The 22220-nt window shown below is 39.0% G+C and overlaps 1 protein-coding gene across 11 annotated transcripts in view; it reads left to right on the top strand.

The window, feature by feature from the left end:
• Positions 1 to 22220, top strand: part of LOC114135479 (inositol 1,4,5-trisphosphate receptor type 1-like) — an 84296-nt gene that overhangs the window by 46997 nt on the left and 15079 nt on the right. For 10 of the 11 annotated variants that reach the window (XM_028002789.1, XM_028002797.1, XM_028002794.1 and 7 more), the window contains 13 exons: positions 60 to 192; positions 1873 to 2060; positions 8579 to 8762; positions 8878 to 9128; positions 9956 to 10156; positions 10238 to 10348; positions 10492 to 10587; positions 10805 to 10948; positions 11081 to 11188; positions 11272 to 11464; positions 13019 to 13141; positions 17748 to 17923; positions 20085 to 20249. In XM_028002789.1, coding sequence (XP_027858590.1) covers positions 60 to 192; positions 1873 to 2060; positions 8579 to 8762; positions 8878 to 9128; positions 9956 to 10156; positions 10238 to 10348; positions 10492 to 10587; positions 10805 to 10948; positions 11081 to 11188; positions 11272 to 11464; positions 13019 to 13141; positions 17748 to 17923; positions 20085 to 20249 — 2073 coding nt within the window. Of the gene's footprint in view, positions 1 to 59; positions 193 to 1872; positions 2061 to 8578; positions 8763 to 8877; positions 9129 to 9955; positions 10157 to 10237; positions 10349 to 10491; positions 10588 to 10804; positions 10949 to 11080; positions 11189 to 11271; positions 11465 to 13018; positions 13142 to 17747; positions 17924 to 20084; positions 20250 to 22220 lie in introns of those variants that run through there. The other variant, XM_028002799.1, reaches the window with a different exon arrangement.

The following is a 22220-nucleotide window of genomic DNA, read 5'->3' as shown; positions in this document are numbered from 1 at the left end:
TCTCTCCCCAGTCGCTGACGTCACACCATTACATCCTGCCCTTTCTTTCCCACTTTTAGGGCGAGGCGCTCAGACAGATTCTGGTGAGCCGTTACTATGGAAACTTTCATCGGAGCAGTGGGCGGAGGGACAGCCTGACGTCATTTGGCAATGGCCCCCTCAGTCCGGTAGGACCGGGAAGGAGTCAATCAGGTGACTGTTTTGATCATTTTCAGCCTTGAACGTAAACATTTATTGTAAAATCTTTTTGCTGTGCCTTTTTTTTCCCCCGGCTTGCAACAAAAAGGTCGTGAGAACACTGGTAGCAACATTTCTAACTGACCCAACACTGATGTGAAGCAATACGCCTTTGGAAAAAAATAAAGGGCATCTTGCTGCCCAAAATGATGATATCAGATGGCAGAGCCTCTGTGAACCATTTGCTTTTTTTTTTTTCTTACAAGAGATGAAACACAAGAATGTGGCTGTATCTGTCTGGCCCTGAGGTGGTTATCAGACCTGTGGTTGTGCTACGAGCTGCCCTTTGAGCACACAGAGCACAACATTCTTATCAATACATGATAAAGAGGTCAATGTGTTACTATCTGGAGTCAAAATACTGAAGCAATGCACAATGGCTGTTTGAGTCATTGGTTGATTTTTAATATTTGTAATTATATAAGGTTTTTATCAACCTACAGTTGCTCTGAGCCTGTGATTTTCATGAATTTAGAATTAAATTAATGAATGATTTGTGACTGGCATATAATTAATTCACATTGTCTAACTTGCTCTAATGAAGCAGTTATAATGAGCAGCATTTGACTGAGTTTAGAAACACAATCATACTGGATCCTAGTTTCCCATCTTGCCCATGCACACCAAACAGACCACAGAAAGCATGCCCTCTCCCATCCATGATTAACTTCTTTTTGTTGCTAAGAGACAGGCTGGTGCTTCTTGTGGAAACAGTCTGTGCACCTGTTGCAGAAACAAGAGCCAGGAAAGGAATTCAATATGCAGCCTGAAGTTGGGGCCCCACGCGGGGGGAGAAATGTGCAGTGACTTACACAGCTGTAAATTGGAGCTGTTTGGGGCGAGATCCTAAATTGTACATTTTTATTTATTTAAAATAAAATACCTTTTTTTTTTTCTTAAAAATCTACATTCATGAATTAGATTCAAGACAATGGTATAATTGTTCCTCTAGGTATACTGAAAGATTTCATGTCCATTTACTGTGCAAGCGCAGTTATGTTCAAACACACAGGTCGATATTAGAAATAAGTTAATTTTCTTTATGCATAATCTCTCACAATATGACAGTGCTTAGTTCTTTCATCCAACAGTGTTGGAGTATACACTGAAAAAAGTGAATGGAGCCCAAACTTAAAAAAATATTAATCTGTCACAAGTGAATGAAGTTTGATAAACTTAATTTACATTAGTTAACTTGACAACTTAATAAACTTAATAGACTAACTTGGATTTACTACATTTGATTCTTTGTGATGAATTAATGCAATATTTTTATGTGTTCTCGTTCTTGGAGGCAAAACCATTTTGTTTATTTGAACACATGTTCTGAATCATTATCCTTTTAAAAGACTTAATAATTAACCAATTTCAGTTTTCTGGTCAAGTCCACCCAATGTTGTTGTTGTTGTTTTTTTTTTTCCAAATGCTTGTGGTATTTTAACCACTTTCTTAGGAAATCTAGAGGAAAGGGTTCTGATATAAAATGTTCCGTGTATGATTATGTTGCTGTAATAAAAGATAACTTTATATATATATATATATGTTATAATTCATTAAATTATAACAATTATATTATTAAAAGGAGCATCCAATGACAGCCTAGGATTTACGTGTTGCTTTGTCTTGGTCTTGCAGCTTTAGGGGGTCCAGGCGGCCTCAGTCGGGGGGAGATGACTCTGTCAGAGGTTCAGTGTCATCTGGACAAAGAAGGAGCTTCTGATCTTGTTATTGATCTAATCATGAACACTACCAGTGATAGAGTCTTCCAAGAAAGCATTCTCTTGGCCATTGCATTGCTGGAAGGAGGAAACACAACTATCCAGGTCAGACACACAAGTCCAGACTCCATCATTTGAGTTTACATTTTTTGTGGATGGTGTTTACTATTAAATAATGCCTGAGTATTTAACATCAGTCAGTAGTGAAGAGTTTTGTAATTTTTTATTTGCCTAAAATGGAAAGAATGCACTACATGTGTGTCAGTATGCCATTGCAGTCGTGCATATATACATTCCCACCCTCCACTCCTCTACTTTATGTTGACAAAAAACCGGGTCATCTGTTAATAATTTTCCCAGTCTGTCGATAATCACAAAAATCAGGCTGTGAAACTACGTTAAACATTTCCCCCTCTTGGATTTAACCGGAGCCCTTCAGACCTTCTCTTTGCAGGTCTTTGTTGTCTCTGTTTTTCTCCTTTTTTTTAATCAGTTTATCTCTTTTTCTGTTCATTTTTGTCGGTCAGTCCGCGTGCTGTTGTGTAAGCTGGGGCTTGCATAATCAGATTAGAGCGAGGAAGCCACTAAGGCGGAGATAATGCATCGGCTTCCCACGACTGCTGCAGAGCAGCATCACGTGATCAGTCTGTGTTACATAAGGCAGTGTGAATGAACAATGAGGAATGTCTCAGCCTTCAAAACATTCCTGCCTCGCTCCCTTAGGTTCTCCTGCCGCCCAAACTGGGTCATGCCGGGCCTCCGGAACTGGGGCAGTGGGGAGAGAGGGCGGAGAGGTGAGGAAACACATAGAGGAGATTGAGGAAAAACTGGAGATCTTCCCAACTCGTGTTTTCCCGGGAAAAAATGTGAAAATGTATCCTGCTGAGATAGAAATATACTACAATGTGGAAACATTTGTCTGCTTTAAGTTACTGAATAATATCCTAAATGTTTCCAGCAGTGACTGGAAGCTAAGTCCATGATAAGTCATAGATCACCTCAAGCTTAGATTTTTCTTTTACACTGTCATCATCCATTGTTACTTCCCGAACACCTGCTGGGTGTCGCATATCTCGATTTCACATAACAATGTTAACTATTTACTCTTGCCCTACTTAGTGAACACAAATAGCCAAACTATGTACTGTAAATCTCCAGCATTCAGTTCTTCAAACTTATATGTCTCTCATGCTGTATCAGACCTGCAAGACTAATGCATAAATGCCCACTTGCAATAAATAATAGATACTTCCAAGCACAAAGCAAACGAGGAACACTGGATGGAAAATATTGCATATTTCAAGCTACGCTTCAGTGTGTCAGTAAGAAACTTAATGGATTATTTTAGTAACTTTAGGACTGAACCAGAATGTCTTGAGAGTGTTCAAGAATACAACGTCTGATATTAATATGATTTTTAACATTATAATAGAACTTTCGTGCAAAACAGAAATAAAAGATGTGCATTTCTGACAAAAATATTAGTTTGAAAATATTATCAATTTCCAAACAATCAGCGGTAGGATTTGGAAGAACAAAGACATCCAGTAAATTCCAGATGAAGAAATGGGAATACTGTAAAATTTTAAATGTTTGTTGCAATAAAAGATGCAGAAGAAAATGACTACTCTTCCTGAGGAAGAATAATATGCACATTTTATGCTGCCAACAGTGTAAGTTTGAAGGCCTTGAAATAGGTTTAGTCTTTATGAACCTTTTCACATTTTCCATATTACAAGTATAAAATTCAATATTGTTTCATTGCAATATACAAAGTAATCCATAATGAGTGTTTGGAAAATTATGCAAAGTTTTCAAAAATTTGGAAAGTTTTAAATCTGGAAAGTGTGGCATGCATTTATATTTATTCTCCTTTTACTGAAATCCAGCCAACCTAATAGAGCGAATAAAGACTGCCTTTATGTAATTACATTTCTGTACAAATGTATCTGTTCTTTGAATGCCTCAGAGGTTTGTTGAAGAACATTAGTGAATAGACAGCATCACGAAGCACCAATAGACATGTCAGCAATACATTTGTGGAGGTTTTTGAAACAGGATTAAGTTATAAAATATGGCTGCACTTGTCAGCTGACTGGCTGGTTGGGGGGGGGGGAGCATTAATTGGAAAAGCAGCCCAAGAGACCTAAGCTATTGTTAAAGGAGGTGCTGAGATCCACAGCTGACAGGTCAGCCATAAGCTATACGCTCCACAAGTCTGAGCATTTTACAAGATGGCAAGAGAAAAGATCCAATTTGCAGCTTGTTTCCAGTTATGTAAGGGACACTGCAAACATGTGGAAGAAGGAACTTTATCACGTGTCTTATAACAAGCAAAACATTACATGTTGTAAATAACACTATACAACACCCCATGAACTCTATTCCCACACAAACACATGGTTGGGGATGCTTTGCTTCACCAAAGAAAAGGAAGCTGGTTCGAGTTGATGCTAAAGATGCAAGAAGCTAACAACCAGGAAATCCTGCAAGAAAATCTGTTAGAGGCTGCAAACACCTGTGAACAGATTGGAGGTTCACCTCTCAGCTGGACAATGATCTTGAACACAAGCCAGAGAAACATTAGCATGGCTTAGATCAAAGCATATTTGTATGTTAGAATGGTCCAGTCAAAATTCAGCGTAAATATTACAGAGAATCTGTAGCATAACTACATAATAGGTAAAAAAATTTAATGTCTAGACCGTGGTGTCCAAGTCCAGTCCTGGAGAGCTGCTCAAACGTGCTCACTTCTCAACACATCTAAATCTCATAAATGTGTCATTACCAGACCTCTGCAGAGCTGATTGATTGCTAATGAGGGAATTTACCCATTTGATTCAGATGTGCTGAATCAGGGATGCATATAAAAGATGAAGGTACTGGTCTTGGGCACCGATAGTCTAAATGTACAACAGTAGTAGAGACATATGTCAAAACATAAACGGGTTCTACAAAGTATTGATTGGAGCAAGGGGGATAAATAAAATGCAAACCATACTTTCCAGATTTTGCACAATTATTGCATCTCAATGGCCAAATACATAGTTTTTTTAATTACATGTGGAAAAACAAATAAAAACATATTTTTTAACATGGCAAAACTGGAAAAGCTAAAATACCAGAATATACAGTCAGAGTAGTGAAGTTAGTCATGAAAGAACATTTTGGATTTTTTTTTGCTGGTATGAAATTTACAGTGGGCATTTATTCAAAAGTAACAGACCAAAAACATTTTGCTCTACATAAAGTCTCTGTGGTGTTTTAGGTTCAAAACAAAAAAAAATCTGATGCTAAAAAATTCTATTGAATTCTAATTTATTTACTTTTAAGTGGTAGCTTTTTTCCAAAGTCCCTATCCTACTCCTCATACACAAAGCTTCTTCTCCTCTCCATCTCTGTCTCCAGTCAGCTTTGCTGCAAAGAGCTATGACAAATCAAACGCAAGTGTAAATTCTGTTGTGACATGGTGACTTGTGACATTCCACTCATCCGCCATCTGCTGTCTAACTACACGCCACGCTGCTCTCTTTCCCTGCTGAGGTGTTGTGAATGGAGGGGGGAAAGAACCCTGTTGATTTAAAATTGAAAATCCTAACAGACTCGGATAGTTTGTGGGAGGAATAACGAGATGAGAGAAAAAAGGAGGAAAAAGTCGTCCGGGGGGTAAAGCAGAGCTAAGCAGCAGCTCCGTTTGGTCTACATGTGGCGCTGGCTGACGTGAGAGGGAGGGTGAGAGGAAAAGAGGAGCGCAAGTATAAATAGCAGTTACATAACATCCTTTTGTTGATGCCAAGTGGCGGAACGGAAGGAGAGAAGGGAAAGCGCTATGACCTTGTTTTTCAGCACTGTCCGCCCCCTCCTGGCCCCGCTCCTCTCCGTCTCATAGTTACAGACAGGCTCTGTGTTTACCCAACACTACAAGGGGGCCCCTGAGATGCATAGCCCTCTTCTCTGTCCACCTCATCTCTCTACGCTTTCGTCCTCTCCTTTTTTTTCCGTCCTACCAAAACACACAGAAGGCCGTTCTGAAAGCAGTGGCACGGATTTTGTTGATGAGCTTCTCAGGGCAAACGTCAAAACTACAGAGGCAGCAGCGTGGTTTGATATGAAAGTTTAAGGTTCTCACTTCTGATTCATTGTCAAAAGCATTTCTGAAGAAATCAAAAAATGAAAGTTAGGTCGCTTTGTTTTTTTTTTGTTAGCCTTTGCTGTGGCATTGTCTTTGTTTCGGTGACGCACTACAGTGTAGTTCTTAGAAACTGAGTTTTGACAAAGCACTGCATTTGGGGCTTCTGGGCTGCAGGTGAATATGAAAATGTTATTATGACCAGCACATTTCGCTTCTTTAAAGGGGAATGAAACTAACAAGCCTTTACCAAAGTGGAACATGATCGTCTAACAGAGCTGAGAAGGCCCTTCTGGCATGCTGCTGTATTCTCACACTGTTTTGGATATCTGTGATATCTGGCATTTCCTACAGAGGAGCCATTCTGCTTTGATTAAACATAGTGTGGAAAACCAGTTTGATTACATAAGAATAAAAATGGCCGATAGAGAAGACTGAACTTTAGGGCATGTGTGCGATTGTGGGTGTGTCCTTTTCAAAACTGACATGCGCTGATTGCCAGAGACAGCTGACCCATTTTTTTAATTTTTTTTGCAAGTGCAAAAGTCAGTGGGCGTACTGGTGTGTGCAATCTCCAGCCTGTTTGTGCTTGAACTGTACAAGGATTTTTGTTTGTGTTAGTTATGTAATGCTTAAGGATGAGTGGTTCTCTGTGTTTCCTGTGGTCGGGTCTATGTATGTTAATCGCGCCGTGCCTCGTTGTTCAGCCCCTGCTACAGAGTTATATGAGCATGCATGACAATAACTAGCCCCCACCTCCTTCATGTTCATACCCTCCACAGGCGTGCTTGGACTTGTAAACTCTGGCTGGACTGTCAGTGGTGCAGCTAATCCCGTCTCTGCATTCCCGTCTATCATGTTTATTGCTCGATGGCCTTGTCTTGGCTTTCAGTTTCTCTCGCTCTCCCCACGCTGCCCATCTCCTTGTCTGTGAGACTTGGCAGAGTGTGTACGTGCAGGAGGTCTGCAGCTCAGTGGTGGATGGCCAGGGTGGGGCACAGAGCTGCAGGTCTCCTTTTGAAGTGCGAGTTCTGATTATCATTTTTCTTCCTCAAGGTACTTTGGTCAAAAAGCTGATTAGACTCGCTTGTTTTTTTGTAGCCTTGTAGCGATACAGCCCTTTTTAATTTCAAAGGCACGGGAAGTATTTTGTTGGAGAAGGAGAAATGGAAACCTGATGACTATAATTTGTGTCTTTCTTTTGTTGTCCAGCCTTACGTCTAACCTGGAAAGACAGAAGGTTATGTAACAAAATTTGAGAAGTGGCCTAAATACTGCCTGATAACATTCTGTCCCTCCCTATCTCTTGCTCTCATTTCCCCTCACTTAATCATCCCTTTTTTTTCATTTATAGTCAGTTTTTCTTCCTCGTTCGCTTTCCCCACACACCATCTCTGCCATTCGATCTGTGTAAGTAGGCCAGATTTCTCCCTCCCGCTTGTCCTATGTAATTTTTTTCACCCTGTAAGTGTGGCAAGGCTGCTTTGGCTGGTAAAAAACCTTTCCATATACTGCAGCAGTAACAGCTCTTACATAATCAAAACAACAGCCTTGTGGACTGGGACACGCTGTATACATCGTCCCTGGCAAGCTTGAAAGTGCTCTAATTCTCTGTGACCCCATTCTACAGCCGTAACCATGGCGTTAAACCCGCTCATATCTTGGACCTCCTTCATGGCCGTTGTATAACATTTTCCGAAGGCCCTGATAAGACCTATTTTCTCATATCAAGTGATACTGGTTTTGACTCTTGAATGGTCAGACCAGAAGTGTTGATTATAAAAACATGCTCTCACTGATATCGAAAGTGCAATATTTGTGTTAATTAAATTTCTTGCCTTATCTCTACTAGGACAATGCTGTAGGTGCTTTAAAACTTTTATTTCTAAGATTTCTTAGACAGAAAGTGAAACCGTTTGTGCCGACTTACTGTGGCAATACAGTAGCTGATGCATTTTGTAGAGCTTTTACATGATAACATGTTTGAAACCCACAAATATATTAGGTTGGTCCTGTTAAGATGTGTTCAAACTTATCAATCTTGATGGGATGCTAATTTCTAAGTCCAAAGTTGGCGCACACAGTATATTGTCAAAAGTATACATTCATTTAAATTCCCCCCACAAATGAACTTTAGCGTGTGTTGTTGGCTCATCCTTTTGCAGCTGTAGCTGCCACAAGCTTTAGGAGTGTGTTTATGTTGATGGGGGTTTTGGCCATTTTTCCAGTGCATTTGTGAGGTTAGACACTGATGTTGGATGGGAAGCCCTACTCAGCTTTAAAACTTTCAAAAGGTGTTCTGTCATGTTGAGATCAGAACTACAGTACAGCAAAGTAAGCTATGTTCAAACAGCAGGTCTTGGTGCTCAGTTCCGATTTTCTGTTGTGATTCAACTTTGTTTCATGTCAGGAGAATTTCTGGGGTTTCTGGTTTTAAAACATGATGACATTTTCCTATTTCATAAAATTTTCCAATATTTTTCCTTGTATCCAGCGCTCTTTCTTTTGCCGTCTGACTGATGACAAGAACTCAGAGAAGTTCTTTCGGGTTTTCTACGACCGTATGAAGTCGGCTCAGCAGGAAATCAAAGCGACTGTGACGGTAAACACGAGCGATTTAGGAAACAAGAGAAGAGATGAAGACAACCAGGACAGAGATGCCCCAGTTCGCAAAAAAGGTCTGATATAAAATTAAAAGCAGAAAACAGTAATTCATTTTTCAGGTCAGATATCATACCTTGTAAATTGATAGTTACCTAAATGATGACTTTTTGTTTCACAACTTTGCTGCAGCCCGAGATTCAACTGTGTCGATGACAGAAGATGTGAAAGAGCAGTTGATAGAGGCCTCATCTGCCACCAAGAAGGCGTTCAACTCTTACCGGCGGGAAGCTGACCCAGAGGACCACTGTTCCTCAACAGACGGGCTGCCCAGCGCTGGGGCCAAGAACCAGGAGGAAAAGATGAGCTTTGTGGTCGTTATCATGCAGCCGATTCTTCGCTTCCTGCAGCTACTTTGTGAGAACCACAACCGTGACCTGCAGGTGGGACACACAGCGTATCAGATAGGTTTCAGTATATGGTTTTAATGTCTGACGATATATCATTTATGGGTTTTATGGGTTTTATCACAACAATTGCTTCAGTTAAATGTCAGGTATACTCTTCTACTGTATTTGTATAGATCTAAACACTGAAAATCTTTATTTAATTTCTTATCTTTCGTCTTTCAATATGTTCTGAAAAAATAAAGTAAGGCATTTGGAGCATAAATAAAACCCAGCAGTAATTCATGCATGTGTTGAAAAAACAGATTCTCTCCTTGTCTTTGTGGGTTTAACTTTTATTTATTTATCTCAAGCCTTATGATAAACTAAAGTTACTTCTGTTTATGACAGTAAATCTATTAATAACATACCTGATGATCGGTGCAAGATTATGTTAAAGAAGCACATTTGACCTCATACTATCTTCATTCATGTTTTTGCAGATGTAATTGTTTTTGTATTGACATTCCAGCATGAGTTGATATGACAACAATGAGTAAAAAATCAATTTGTATCAGTGTATTACCACAAATTCAGCATTTATTTGTGTACAGCAACAGAAAGAGTCAGACTATTATGCTCTATACCAGAAAGTATCATAATAGCATAAGTCTAAATACCTTGGTGTTCCTACGTACCTGTATCAGACCCATACCTTTTACATTTAAAGTTATGTTGTTAGTAAGATAATTATTAATCTGAACAGTTCATTCATTGTCTTATTCTTAAACTAGCTTTTAATCTAAATAGTTATTAGTCCGGATTTCCCACTCCAACTTTCTGACTTTAATCATTATCCCTACATAATTTCTGTGTTCTGCTAGAACTTCCTTCGTAATCAAAACAAAAAGAACAACTACAACCTGGTCTGTGAGACCTTGCAGTTCTTGGACTGCATCTGTGGAAGCACCACCGGAGGCCTCGGCCTGTTGGGACTGTACATCAACGAGGACAACGTTGCCCTCATCAACCAAACGCTGGAGAGCCTGACGGAGTACTGCCAAGGCCCCTGTCATGAAAACCAGGTACAGGAAATGCAAAAAAACCACTCACTGCACTAGCCCACTATACCACATTTATTTATGTTATGTCTTTAATTCCTCCAGAATTGTATTGCAACTCATGAATCCAATGGTATTGACATCATTATTGCACTGATTCTGAATGACATCAACCCGCTTGGAAAGAAACGGATGGATCTAGTGTTAGAGCTCAAGGTGAGGCTGGAAGTTTACTAAAAACCCAAATCTAAAGTTTTGTTGCTTTGTTATTGCTATTATTGATTATTTCTACTCTTGTGAGAGTGCTTCTATACCTTTGTGCATTTTCTCACTAAGCATCTCTTTAACTCTCCTCCCAGAACAACGCCTCCAAGTTGCTGCTCGCCATCATGGAGAGCCGACATGACAGTGAGAACGCAGAAAGGATCCTGTACAACATGAAGCCGAAAGAGCTGGTGAGAAACTCAACTTGTTTCTTCTGCTTTAACTGCGTATTTGTTCATGTTACAGCCTCAAACTTCAATGATTTGTTGGGTTTTTGTGTGATGGACCGACACAAACTAGTGCCTAGATGTAAATTGGAAGGAAAATATTAAATTTGGGGTTATAATTTGCCAAAACATGTAAAGGTTGTGAATCGTTTTCCAACTACATTAATATGTGTCTTCGCAGGTGGAGGTGATAAAGAAGGCCTATCTTCAGGGTGAGGTAGAGTTTGTGGACATTAAGGAGGAAGAGGATGTTAGAGATGAAGAGGAACATGATGCTGCTTCACCTCGAAACGTTGGACATAACATTTATATTCTGGCTCACCAGGTTGGATGTTTATATTTGCAAAATCTTAATTAAATCATGATGTTTTTGGCTTTCATATGACATATGAGAAAACATAGATGCTTCTTTCTGCTGCTTTCGTGAAAAAAATTGCTCTTGTTGGCTACTTTGCAGTTGGCACGCCATAATAAAGAACTTTCCATGATGTTAAAACCGGGAGGTGGCAGCGGAGATGGAGACGAGGCCTTAGAGTTTTACGCCAAGCATACTGCTCAGATAGAGGTCAGACACACTCAACCCTAAAGCTAAATATTGCACAGGGATTGGAGTCCCTCTGAGTGACTGTTTGAGCCTCTATGTTTTAGATTGTGCGTCAGGATCGCACCATGGAGGAGATAGTGTTCCCCGTACCCAACATCTGTGAGTTCCTGACCTCAGAGTCGAAGCTGCGGGTCTACTACACAACTGAGAGAGACGAGCAAGGCAGCAAGATTAATGACTTCTTCTTGCGAGCAGAAGACCTTTTTAATGAGATGAACTGGCAGAAGAAGCTGAGAGGTAGGGTGAAGAATATCCAACAATATATTTCGAAAATCTTGAAGAAAATAATGTAAAAGTAGGAGTATAAAAGAAGTATCTCGCAGTAGTACTAATGGGATCAAACTTTTTTTGAACACATTTTAACTTTTTTCTTTCCTGAAAGAAACCCACAAGATCAAAAACCCTAAAGAGTTATAACAGGAAGCGCTTTTTCAATCACAAAACACATCTAACTTTTATGGAAAGTCAAAGTAGAACAGCTTTCCTGTCTAAGAAAGCATGAAGGCCAAACTAAGGTTCGCTGTAGATCTAGTAGACAAAGACCAGGAGTTCTGGAGCAATGTTCTTGGTACAGATGAGTCTAAAATTAAATGTTTGGTATTTCCTAATTACATCACTCAAGTAAAATAATTTTATGTGAATTGTACAAAAAAGTAGAAGGGTCATGGTTGGTGGATGCTTGGCTGCAACGGGACCAGGTCAGCTCATTATCATATAATCCACCATGAACTCTAGCATGGATCAGAGGGTGCTTGAAGAAAATGTGAAAAAAAAACAACAAAAAAAACCTAAGGAAGGAATTGCCTTTGCAACATGACTGTGACCAATAACCTACCAGAAAATCCACCAAACACTGGCTGACAAAGCACTGAAATATAGTCAAATCCCAGGAAATACATTTTATCTTTAGTTTACTGACTGATACAGTATTTAATTCTTGGTTTTTAAGTGCAATTAAAATATATTTTTTTACAGATTTCCAAAATTTTGGATTAGACATCCATATGTGAACATTTACTAAGGGTTTATTGGAGTGTCCTAATTTTGTCAGGTGACTATATACTGGTGAATTGCTGCATGTGTGCATTATTTCTGAACTAATAGATGACAGAATGCAAGTCTGGGCAGGATAAGTGGACAGCTGTGCAGAGGCACCAATGTGCAGGGACAACTGTTGCCCTCCTTTATATCGTCGTGGTACAAGTGCATGTTTCCGCTATGTAAAAGCAGACAGGGGCTTTCCAAACTCATTTGAGCCGTGAAGCGTTTTGTACAGTAACCTTATGAATCACAAGTGAGAGTGTGCGTGATCGTGTGCACACACACACACACCCCGACCCACACCCACTCCCTGTGACAAGTCTAATCCACATACAAGACTCCCGTGCCCACGCACAAACTTTATTTAGTCTTTCACTCAGAGAAGGGGATAGATGTTGAAAAGTCCCTGCATCTGTTTCTCTTTTCCTATAAAAGCCAAGTTCACAAAGTCTGAAAAGTCAGGCTGTAGGTTGGAGGAGAAAGGTCAAGAAAGACAGGATTCCAAGAACCTGCTCCTTAACTTGACCTTTATACCTGAGTTCAAAGTTGCTTAAATTTCTTGTTTATTTTCTCACATTTTCTTAGTTTTCTCCTGTTCAGATGTCCAAACTTAATTCACTTATATTCCATCTCTAAATCATTAAAGTATATTATTAATTATGAAAAGCAGTACATATGGATTTTTTTTGGCATCTAAATAAACTAAAAATTAAATTCAATTTGACTGACTGTATTTCCTCTCCTCCCCAGCTGAGCCAGTGCTATACTGGTGCTCCAGAAACATGTCAGTGTGGAGCAACATCTCCTTTAAACTGGCCTTGCTCATGAATCTGCTGGTCTGCTTCTTCTACCCCCTGGAGGGGGTACATGGAGGTCAGTCAATCTCATCTAACCATCAGGAGGTTTTTAAGCAGGTGTAACTGTGAAATATTTAATTTCAAATATATTTACATAAATTAAGAAGCAGCGAAAAGAGAAGTGGAGACACCTAGGTCTTGATGAGGTCATACTTTCAGTCTTGAGTTCCTTTTTTCTTTGTTTTTGATATTGCAATCAGACTTCTGTAGTAACCAGGTTCAGAAAAAGGCTAATACTGTGATGAAACAGCCATACAGAGCACACAAAGAGGACACGTCAAAGATGTGGGAGAGGGTGTTTTGTCTAAATGAGACCTAGACTAACTGAACTCTAACCTTTATAGAAGAGTTGCAAAATGAACGCCATTGTTGAAAGAAAGCCGTTATAAGTTCTGTTTGTGCTTCGCCTCAAGCCACTTAGGGGACCGAGCAAGCATGCGGAGGAAGGTTCACTGATCAGGTGATACCAGAACAGAACGTTTTGCACTACATTTACAACACTATTAGAGGCAGAAAACACATTCTGCATAGCATTCTGAACACCAAATAATAGATTCGTGCTGTTGCGATGTTTCTCTTCACAATTGTTAGAAAGGTTAGTTGGGGCTAATTGGAAGCTAAATACAACAATCTCAAAGGAAAATAAACATTTGTCAAAGTGTCCTAGTTAAAGTCAAGGCCTCAGTCTGTTTCAGAATGTGACAAAACTTGAAAGTTGATGTTCATGATGCCTCCTTTCCAAAAAAAGAATGTGGATTATTTTCAGTCTGACAGTGGATGTGCAAAGCTGATCAAGATGTATCTTAAAACAATTGCCCCTCTGTATGCAGTGCACACTTTACAGATGGACTTTCACATAAAATCCTAATAAAAGACATTAAAGTTAGTGATTGTAGCATTGCTGCTTCATACCCTTTTTTAAGAAATCAGCACCAGCAGTAAAGTCAACTAATTCAATCAGAAACTGCAACAAAGTTTTCTTACGTCAATACCTTTTTAAACCATGCATTGTTTCCACCCACAAAAACCGGCTTTTAAAGGGCTGTTTTTCAGCAGTGACCTACTGATCTCTTTTCTTCACCACATTCAGATCTACTGACATCTAATCACCTGATCAGGATTAGGAGTGAGACTATCCTGTTTTAAGACACACCCGCAGCTTTCATTGCTTCCTGTCATATTTGCCCTCCAGTGCTATGGAAACAACAATAAACATGGCACCGCTGCTGTGTTTACTATAAACAGAATCTAAAGCAGCTCAAGGTTTTCATACAGGTCAGATATATGATGATCTTAAAAGTTATTCATCATGTATATATCTTTGACCACATTAATATCTCCAAGTAAAATTTCTGTAGTGTGTAAACCTTTTTAAATTGTCAGTTGGGACAAAAATTAAATTGGTAAATGACTAATGTCCTGCAAAATTATCTGTACTGTTTGAAATTTGTTTTCCTATTTTGTCACCTTTCAACTCTGATCTTCAAACGTTAACTGGAAATTTATCTCTAAGACAAACTCAAAGTAATGGGTAATTTTTAACCAGAAAGGAAATGAATCATGGTTTCAAAATTTAAAAAAATAAAAAAGGAAAAAGAGTTCAATTTAAGGTCGAACACAATGTTATCATCTTTTGTTAACTTATCCATTTGTTTTCATTTTAATTTCATCATAAATAGTGCCATAAACAGGAAAATCCAGAAACCCCTTCATTAAACGTGGCCGAATTCATTTTCGAAAACAAAAAGAGTAACCCACTATTGTCATTGTTGAGAATAGTCTAAAAGTTATTTTGATCATATGAAAAGATAACATTCAGATCAAAAAGCATGAAACGAATGCATACCTACCTTTTAGTAGGACAAACCTGAAGAAAAGGTTTTATGTTTTTAATCTAGAAAACCACAAAAGTTGGTCTAAGCAGCGACTCAGAAGAACCTTTAGGTTGATATCATTGTAGCTGAAACATTAGAGACCTCTATCATAAAAACTCCAGTACAATAAATGAATAACTTGGTTGTTGTAACTATGTTACAACAACTAAGTTGAAAAAAATGCATGGAGTACAACTGTTTTTGTATTTGTGAATAACATGGTTGAAAACAAAAAGTGCTACATTCTGAAATAAAAACTAGGCAGCCATGAGGTCTTGTCTGTTTCCACACACAAAAATAATTGTTATGCAACACGAATCATGCCCGACTGTGTCTCTATGCCCTCTGGAGCTTGGTCTGTGTGCGTGACATCACGTGAGACTCCTGCATACCTTTGACCTGCTGAAACAGGCACTTATTATGGCTTCTGACCCGGGTCTACTCTTTTGCTCTCACAGACTTGGAAAAAACATGCACTCTGTGGTCTCGCATTCCCCCATTACTTAGGGCTTTAGAATGGAGGTTATAAGAGCAAGAGATCTAGGTCAATGTGTTCAGCCTGCACGCATGACTAACCAGCTTTTGATGAGCAAGTTTGCTTAGCATGCCACACTCTTAGCACACGCGAGCTTTCGAACTGTGCAGCTCTGCAGTTGTCCTGCAGATATTTGCACGCAGTCGTAAGGGAGTTTGAGAGCGCACGTAAGCGTGCCTCTTTCTGTCTCCGACATCACAGGAGCTGCGTGCTGCTCCCCGCTCATTCCTCATGAATCTTTCAGCTGAGGTATTTTTAGAGGCTGTTATGTAAGTGGCACCTGTCATGTGATCTCCACTGGGATTGGAAAGGAGAGAAAACCAGAGACGGGGAAGGACGGAATGAAACAGAGGGGGCAAGAGAAGGAAAAAAATAAATAACCGCAGCAGTCTCTCGCTCCCTGTCTGTCTCATTCTCCTTGAAGTTTTCTCCTTCTTTGCTTGTTTCTGGTTTTAATCTCGATTGTGACCAAGCATGCAGTAGAGTAATCTTTTAGGATATGCTAAAGTGTTGCCTCGGCTTTTACGCAAATTAAACCTGGTAGAAAATTTTAGCTTGATGGGCACATTGCCAAATGAAAGCCATGTTTCAAGCTCTAATCCTGGATTTAGTTCAGGATCAGAGGGAGGATCGTTTTGGCACCCTCTAAAGATTTGTGTGAACACGTACACACTCAGTCCCAACAAAACTGTGTCATACACCTTTTGGTGTTATGTAACTTGCGCATTTTGAAATCAAATACTTTCTAATGCAGGAGAGGTTTAAGGTACTGAACTAAAACTCAGTTTCTGGGTAATAATGTCAAATTACTTCTAGGCCTTAATTGGACTAAAACAGTGAAGAACTTAAGCAATTTAAAAAAAAACAATCAAGATTTTGGTGCACACATTGGAAATAATCAAAATTATACATGTAGACTCAAAAATATATTGTACATGCACACTCACTAAACACAGTAATATTTGGCATATTTTGTGGCTTTCAACAAGCTTCTGCTATAATTCTCCCTGGATATTTCACACCACTTTGTTATAGCAGCTCATTTAAATTTGTTGGTGTCCAGGTATGGACACAACTTCCAGGGATAGTGCATGAAGTTCTGATATGGTTTTGGAACACCTAATTAATTAATTAGCCCTTTGTCTTGGCTTGAATTGTGTCAAACATGAAATCATTTGTTACCAAGACAATAAGGCCCAGATGAAAGAAAAATGGCTTGGATATAGAAACAATCCAGAAACCACCAAAGTTCAAGACTGTCAGAACTGAAAGATGGTGGAAAACAGACTTCACTGTCCACAACCTGGACTTCCAGGCGACCTACCAAGAACGAAACCCTTGCTTCAAAAGCGACTCATTAAAAGCTGAAGATGTTTGACTCCCAAAGACATGAATGCTTGGAGATTTCAAAATAAGGCTTTCTTATACCAACTTATAAACATAGTGGTAGCAGTATCGTGTTGAGTGTGGCTGCTGCTAGTACTGCTATGTTCCACCTAGTAGATGGAGAAAAAAAGAGGACAACCTCCAGATTCTGGTTGCTAGAAGGTTTAAACTTGGACTCAACTGGGTGTTCAAACAATAAAATAAACCCAGATGTATCTAAGCTGACTTTGAAATGGATAAAATAGACCAGCATTAATACTCTGGAAAGGCCTCGACCTCAACCCTTTTAAAACTTTATACACTTTGCCTGCAACCTTGGTTTATAGCTGGAAATGAGATTTAAAGGAGGTTCACAGATTTTGCCAGGAAGAGGCATCAACTATAAAATATACGATTTTTTTCTCTTCAAACTATTACTTTTTATTCAAGACTTTCGCTTATGACATGTTCATTTTAAACTGCAAATGAATAAAATAAATAAAGAACTATGCAACCTGTTGATGGGAATTTAACTAAATATTAGTGATATTTGTATATATTTGAGAGTGTGTGAACATTTATAAAGCCATAATCTCATAACTTGTAACCCGAAAAAGTTGTTGAACGCTCACTCTACAATGAAAATAATTATTATCAACGTTCAGCCTGATGATGAGTGCAGGTAAAATATAGGGGTTGTTTGCTAGATTCTTTAAAATCACATTTTATTGTGGAGGCTGTGGTAGATATGATTGAGTTCTGTCTGGCCATTTCCCAGTTAATTGCCTTACGTGTGTGTGTGTGTGTGTGTCGGTGTGGGGGGGTGCGTGTGTGTGTGTGTTCTGCAGGAATCCTGGAGCCTCATCTGTCTGCTCTGCTGTGGATGGGATTCTTTGCAGCACTGGTCCTTGTTTTGCTCATGCCGAAGCCACTGGGTATCTTAGCCCTGGTTGCTGTCACAATCCTCCGTCTCATCTTCTCTGTGGGCCTGGAGCCTACGCTCTTCCTGTTGGGTGCTTTCAATGTGAGTGGACTTAAAACCTGGTGGTGGTGTTTAGTCTACTGACTTCTGTTTATATTTGGATGCTTTTTAATTGTAATCTTTTGTAGATTTGTGTTGCTATTTAGACACAAAAAGGGAAAAAATACATTTTAGTTCTTAAGCAATTTTTTCTGTAACTGATTACTCCATTTGAGGAAAATTGCTTAGTGGGATAAGCAATAAGCTATGCAAAAGTAGTCATATCCTTTGTTGTTTCATAATGTTGTCATGCAAGGACCACAAACATCAACATAATTTATTGAGATTTCATGTGATAGAGCAACCAAAATTAGTGGGTAAGTGTGACGCTATACATGGTTTTCAGACTTTTTACAAAGATTATCTTAAAAGTTTGGAGTGCTGAGTAAATACCTTGTGGAATCACTTTTTGAGTATGTCTTTGCTTTGCCTGCTATTTTCACGTAGATATGTTTTCCCCATCCTTCTTTTTGAAAAAGCTCGGGCTCACTGGATGACTTGCATCCATAAACAGCAGCTTCCCAGTCTCACCACAGATTCTCAGTGGGATTTTGCTCTGCAGTTTGACTGGGCCATTCAAACACACCCAGTCCATAGTGACACTGACTGCATACCTACAGTCATTTTTCTATTGAGAGGTGAACCTTCTATATTTAGTTGACCAATCTTCCAATTAACCTTGACCATCTTCCTTGACCCTTATGAAGAAAAACATCCCTAAAACATGATGCTGTGTTTCATCATGAGATGGAGTTTTCAGAGTAATATGGAAAGTTTTCTTTCCTCAATACATAGTCTTAAATGCATCTTAAAAGGTTCTGTTTGTTCAAAGATCATTCTTGCACATGATTGCTTTGTTCCCTACATGGCTTGGGGAAACTGAAGTTGTTCAGTAATGGCTTTCTTCTTGCTGTTCTTCCACCAAAGAAGATGTATACAGTAGACAACCAATATTGGTTCTACTGACAGATTCAGCTGTGGTTCTCTGCAGCTCATCCAAAGTGGCCAGAGCTGATTCTGGTTCTTAGCTGATTCTTTGGTTAACACTCTCTATGTCCCATCTGTCAGTTTTTGTGCACGGCCATTTTCTTGGCTGGTTTCACAGAACTCTGTGCATGACTGAATACTGTTGATCGAAACTATTTAAAATTCTTCATCTTTATGCTTTCTGTGAGAAAATGTCTGTGTGGTTTAAAATTAATTTTCCCCAGAGAAATGGAATTGAAGTCACCAGTGTATGCACTTTCAAGTACTGAGAAACCTCCTCCCAGCTAGTTCCACTTCTTCTTTCACCTCCCATGCTAACGGTCTTTTGGCAGGCCAGAACCACACATGCCCCTCTCATTGCCCCTCCTGCCCTTCCAGCTCCTCCTGCCAGTGCTGTGTCGCCTGGTGTAAGATGCAAAGCTGGACCTCAGAAATTACATTACAGCTTTGCTAGTACTTGTTTTTTTAAATGCTCCTAAAAGCACCTAATACTCTAAAATAAAAAAATAATAATAATAATTGACTTTCTTTTGCGTCCCTTTGTTGACATGTACAGTACAAACAAATGCAGGTTATGAGATCAAAAAAAGCGGGTCAAACAAGAAACCAGAGATGTTGCCATGTGCTGCAGTAACCTGGTAACTCTGAAATCTAGTTTATATGCAGGTGGTCAGATTTCTCCCTTATTTTGCTGTTTGTTTATAATTTTCTCTCTTACAAATTCAAAACTCTTGTATTAGACCCAAAGATTTATACCCAAACTTAAGCATTTACATATTTGTTAAGATCTTCCTTTTATTTTTGATCAAAATCCTAATTTTCCAGTATGTAAAAACCCAACCCTCCCACACACACCACCACATCACCTAGAAAGAAAGTGGGTTAAATTATATAAAGATATATAACTAAGAAGTGAGGTTTCTCAAGCAGGACCCTTTCAAGATGTATTAACCGGGTTTTTGTCAATCCCTTAATCTACACAGATAACTGAGCTTCTTAAATGTAATAAATCTAATAGTGTGCCCTCATTAGGCTCAAAATTCACCATCACTGATGTCAGCACGTTTTTCCTACGGTAGAGCACCCAGTAATAGGATGCCAATTAGAAGTACGTACTAATGATTTATCATCCCTCATTGGCATTAACAATAACAAAACATTATCTTTTTTGTTGTAGGTTTGTAATAAAATTATCTTCCTGGTAAGCTTTGTTGGAAACCGAGGGACTTTCACACGAGGATACAAAGCCATGGTGATGGACTTCGAGTTCCTCTATCATCTCCTCTACCTCATCATCTGCTGCCTGGGAGTGTTTGGTCATGTCTTTTTCTACAGCCTGCTGGTAAGACAGATCAGTATATCGTAGGATGTTTGTTGCAGGATATAAATCCATCAACTTTCATAGGCATGTACACATTCTCCTTTTTAAAAGCAAATGACTTTGGGTTAAATCGATTGGTAAAATTAATTTTGAAATGGAAATTAAAGCCTTTTAGTTTTGGCTAATTTGGTCCAAACCAAAAAGTTAGTTTATCTGTGCCATTGTTTGCATTTTTGCCTCAAAATATGAACTTTTTAATGGCTTTTCTGCTGAGTTTGCACATTCTCTTCATACATACTTCAAAGACATGCAGGTTAGAATAATTTGTCATTATAAATTGCTGTTGGATGTGAGTGCATGCATGTTTGTCCTGTGTGTCTTTTTGATATGCCAACAATCTGTACTGTGGAGAATTATCCTTTCTCCATGATAGGTTCATAATGTATGAGGTTGAAGAAGAGTCAGTGAGTTGGAATTCATTAATTTTATTTATGAATAGCAAAATATAACTGGTCCATTGTTCATGCTATCCTTATGGGTTAGCAGAGCAAAATGGCATCAAACAACAGTTTGTTATTCCCTTCTTTAGCCTCTGTCTAAGCTACGCCCTAAAGAGGGCTTTCCCTAGTGTGTCATTTCCTTTAACCTTAGCTTTGAGAGTGTTTCCTAACATGTCATTCCCTTTAGCTTTAGCTTTGCGTGCATGTGATCTATGTGAATGCACCTATGCATATACGAACATGCAAATAACTAAAAGACAGAGAGGAAAACACAGATTATTTATCCTCAACAGTACAGAGTATAATGTGCCTCTCACCTATTGTCTCTAAAAATAGGCACAGTTGCTCTGGAATGGAGGGATGTTTTATTTGGAAGTTTTTTAATGTTACTGCTGTAGTTTTCAAGGTGTAAGAGCTCTAAATTGGTTATATAACCTTTCAGATTGATAATGCCAGTGTTTTTAAAATTCACAGCAGGCAAGGGCTAGTTATCAGTACCGATGTATACACAGGTTTTCTAAAAGTTATGCTTTAAAAACCTCAAGTAATGAGATGCCAGAGGAAGTATAAGATGGATTGAGAGTTTTATCTGTTTGGAGCCTAGAGTAGAAAATAGCGCCTACCCAACCTAATCTTGTGCACTGCTGCTAAGCTGGTTGAATTTGGTCTGCTACATTTTGGAAACATTTTACGAAAAACGAGGACAGTTATCTGGAAACTAATGGAGCCAGACTCATCACTTCTATAAACTACGATTGTTTGAAAACTACAATCAGCATTTCTGCTAAAAAGGCGGGATTATGTATTTTTCAGGCACATAGTGGCATTTTATAGCGCAGTAAAGTAACGTTGTTACATTCTGTTGTTTAAAAATGCTGTATATATCAAACATAACTTGAAAGAATTTTTACTTTGCAATTTGTCACCTTAAAATTGGCTTCTGTCTCGTTAAGAGGCTTGCCTTAAGTATGCCATCACAACAATGGTACTCCATGATGCCGTTTACAACCGTTCTTAGAAGCGTTGAGCTGATAAGTAGTTCATATGGCAGGGTCAGCAGATGTGCAGTTTCACCAGGTGTTTGCTAATCACCGCTGCTGCTACTCTAGAGGAGCTGAGTGAGGGAGTTGCTCTGTAAGGCGGAAGCTGAGCTTGGAGCCTGCAGCTCCAAGGAGGAGCTTTGTGGAAATAGGTGGTGCTTTGTCAGAGAAAGTGCTAAGGCACCCACTACCACAGGTGATTAGGGTTAGGGTGATTCAAGGATTTCTCAAATGTATGAAAACATCAAAGCAACACTTTAGATATGCTTTTGATGAGGGAATAACATTATGACATGCTATAAAGCTAAAAAAAAAAAAAGTTGATTTTACATCATTCAATTAGATAATTGGACAATTAGCTGACTGCAGGTTCACCACTCAACCTGCCTGTAAAATTTCCATTGTTACCATAAATTGCCAAACATCAAGAAGAACATATATCATAAAAAATT

The sequence above is a fragment of the Xiphophorus couchianus genome, chromosome 20 (assembly GCF_001444195.1).
Source record: "Xiphophorus couchianus chromosome 20, X_couchianus-1.0, whole genome shotgun sequence".
Classification (NCBI taxonomy): domain Eukaryota; kingdom Metazoa; phylum Chordata; class Actinopteri; order Cyprinodontiformes; family Poeciliidae; genus Xiphophorus; species Xiphophorus couchianus.
The sequence above is the reverse complement of the archived record's forward strand: the minus strand, read 5'-3'. Positions and strand labels throughout refer to the sequence as shown.